Here is a 3,415-nt window from a genome sequence, read left to right on the forward strand (position 1 = left end):
TAGTGGCACAATTGGCAATGAGGGGTTTAATACTGACCCTCCTTGCTTCCACGCTATGAAAAATAAAAGAATGCAGATTTTAGGTGCTGTTCCTGCAGATACATAGATCTAATAATTCATTGTCACAATGAGTGACTATACAGCTGCAGCATATATCACTTCACTCTTTGGATTAGTATTCACAGACTGAGACAATCACTCCAATTTTCAATCATGGTGCATCAGCACTGTAGTAGTGCACCACAATCGCATTAGTCCTTATATTCCTAAGCTGTGTGTTCTGAGCACCTATCTCTGCACTGAACAGGCATAAAATGCCATTTCTTTGCCAGCCCATATCTTTTCTACTTGCTCTGATGGGCCCTGCTGATTGGCTGGGCTGGAGCATTTTATGTAATTGCTAAAGGGCATTATATGGAGTCTATGTGATTCACCTGATACAACTATCAACCTGACTGAGTCTTCAGCATTGTGTGAAATGGTGTTGAGCATTTTTTTTTGTCAAGCCTTGTGAATTGAATCACAGTGTTCAACTTCACGTGGAACTGCACAGCACACTCCACAAATCCATCTGCTCATCTCCAATTATATTACACTTGACATTGCATGCAGATTAATTCCATATAAATTCAATGCATCAAAGTGAAAACTTAGTCCAACATATGGTATTTACAGGATTAGTAGAATGAGAAGGAAATGTCTGCTTTCCTCCAATAAATAGTACTGCACCTTCCTATGAGTTGTATGTGGGATGCAGCTCAGCTCCATTGAAATAAAAGAGACTGAGCTGTAATACCATACATGAGCTGTTGACAGATGTGGCACTATTTTTGAGACAAATCGACTATGTATTTATAACTGGGGATTAATTATCTTTTTATTTTTACGCAGTCAACATGAACAAGTGTGATAATGCTACAATTCTGGAGTTCCATATCCTGGCATTTTCCGCCTCTGGAGACATGTCATATACTATATTTTTTGGGTTCTTGTTCACATACTTGTTAGCTGTATTTGGAAACTTGCTTATTGCTTCACTGGTCTTTGCCATGCCTCAACTTCACACTCCGATGTACTTCTTCCTATTCAACCTGTCTGTTGTAGACACCACATTTACTTCCACAATTTTCCCAAATTTCCTGTCAATTACTTTAAATACGAACACAACAGTTTCTTTTTTGAGCTGTATCACACAACTGTATTTATATATATTCTGTGTTGATGAGGAGATTTTCATCCTGACGTGCATGGCCTATGACCGGTATGTGGCGGTATGTTCCCCATTACATTATCCCTTGTTGATGAACAAAAAAATGTGCATTGTAATGGCGGCCAGTTCCTTGCTTATCAGCACCCTAGACTCCCTGATGTTGTCATTGCTTATATACAGTCTATCGTTCTGCCATTCTTCTGAAATCAACCACTTCTTCTGTGAGACCAGTGCAATAATGAGCATTTCCAACAGCGACACTACGAGTCTGGAAATGCTTTTGCTTATTGAAGACATATGTTTGGTGTTTTTTACTTTTGTATTGATTATGTTCTCCTATTTACGAATCATTTCTTCCATTCTGAAGATATCTTCTCTTAAGGGTCGAATCAAAACCTTCTCTAGCTGCTCATCCCATCTGACTTCTGTTCTGGTATTCTATGGACCAATCTTCTTTTTGTACATAAAGTCAATGTCTGATTATTCCTCGGATGATGACAAGTTTATTTCTTTGCTCTACGTGGCTTTGGTTCCAATGTTAAACCCAATTGTGTATAGCCTAAGGAACAAGGAGGTCATAGGAGCTGTTAGAAAAGTATTAAACATCAAACGGAACAGATTGTAACATCGTATAACAGATTTTATTTTACTTCATAACAACTAAGTTTGATGATTTAGTTACTTTATTGAAATATGGTGACAAAAGCAAAATTGGCTTGTTTACACCCGTCAACCTCCGCAACACCTAACATGTGCCCTTACAGTCCCCTACAGTAGTCCTGCTCCTAGATCCGCTAGCTTTACCCCTAAATTAGCTATTAATTTAAGCCTCTATTTGGATAAAAGATAAAAATCATGAAGCCATTTTATACAAAAGTGGGTTACACTATAAAGAACAATCTCCAAACAGCGTGGCTTCTAAAACAACTTTAAAAGCCGATATACTAATCAAATGATCCAGAATATATTATTACATGCTTTGTATTCAAACTAATGGAGGTTTATGTGATATAACCAAGTCTAGTACACTGTACTAAAAGTTGATCTGTATTAATGGCTCTCAATTCTATGTAATAGAAGATACACTACTCTCTATGAAACTCATATGCCCTAATAAAAGGAACCAGTTTTTATGCAGTGTTTTGACACAAAGCCAGAAGTGGTTTCAGCAGTACAAAGATGTAATGGTTGACAATATACATTAGAGTGATATCAAATGAAAATTTGTTTGGTTGGGATTTATCTCTTCTAACCATTGTAGGGCTTCACACTCTCTGGCAGCAGGTTAAGTACACGCACAGGCACGTAGTGGCTTGTTCACGCAGGAAGATTTCTTAAAGTTCATAGTCTTCCAGCATAAAGAAAAACAAACAGACTTGTCTTCGGCATAAAGGCTAGCAATGGAAAAGCAAGATAGTCCATGCTGTAGAACAAGCTTACCCGGTTAGAGTAATATCCTGACTCTCACAGCAGAAAGAGGTCTTTCTGCCACTCACTTACAGACCAGACTAAAGGCCCCGTCACACTTAGCGACGCTGCAACGATCCCGACAACGATACGACCTGTCAGGGATCGTTGCTGGGTCGCTATGTGGTCACTGGTGAGCTGTCAAACAGGCAGGCTCACCAACGATCAGGGGAGCAGCGACATCGTGGAAAGAATCTTTCCACAATGTCCTGCTCCTGGTTACCAGACTGCTGAAGCAGGAGCAGGCTGGTAACCATGATAAACAGCGGGTTACTAGGGGCACACACGCTCCTAATAACCCGTCGTTTATCATGGTTACCACTGCTACAGTGAGCGGGAGGTTACCGCTCACTTTAGCAGGCTCGTAACCATGATAAACAATGGGTTACTAGGAGCGCGTGTGCCCCTAGTAACCCGATGTTTACCATAGGTACCAGCCTGATCGCTGCTCAAGCTGGTCACACACAGCGATGTGTGCTGACCAGCGGGAGAGAAACGACCAAAAAATGGTCCAGGACACTTTGCAGCGATCAGCGACCTCACAGCAGGGGCCTGATCGTTGCATAGTGTCACACATAGCGACATCACTGGTGAGGTCGCTGTTGCGTCACCAAAACCGTGACACAGCAGCGATCTCACTAGCTATCTTAAAGGCCCCGTCACACATAACGAGATCGCTAGCGAGATCGCTGCTGAGTCAAGGTTTTGATGACGCAACAGCGACCTAACCAGCGATGT

The 3,415-nt window shown here is 41.1% G+C and overlaps 1 protein-coding gene across 1 annotated transcript; it reads left to right on the forward strand.

Moving 5' to 3' along the window:
* Window positions 1-896: 896 nt before the first annotated feature.
* On the forward strand, window positions 897-1,835 carry LOC141167368 (olfactory receptor 5AR1-like). The gene has a single exon (XM_073654778.1). It carries the CDS (start codon window positions 897-899, stop codon window positions 1,833-1,835), a length of 939 nt encoding a protein of 312 aa, XP_073510879.1.
* The last annotated feature ends 1,580 nt before the right edge of the window (window positions 1,836-3,415 follow it).

The sequence above is a fragment of the Phyllobates terribilis genome, unplaced genomic scaffold (genome assembly GCF_046119375.1).
Source record: "Phyllobates terribilis strain yellow unplaced genomic scaffold, ASM4611937v1 Scaffold_11__3_contigs__length_659146591, whole genome shotgun sequence".
Taxonomy (NCBI): domain Eukaryota; kingdom Metazoa; phylum Chordata; class Amphibia; order Anura; family Dendrobatidae; genus Phyllobates; species Phyllobates terribilis.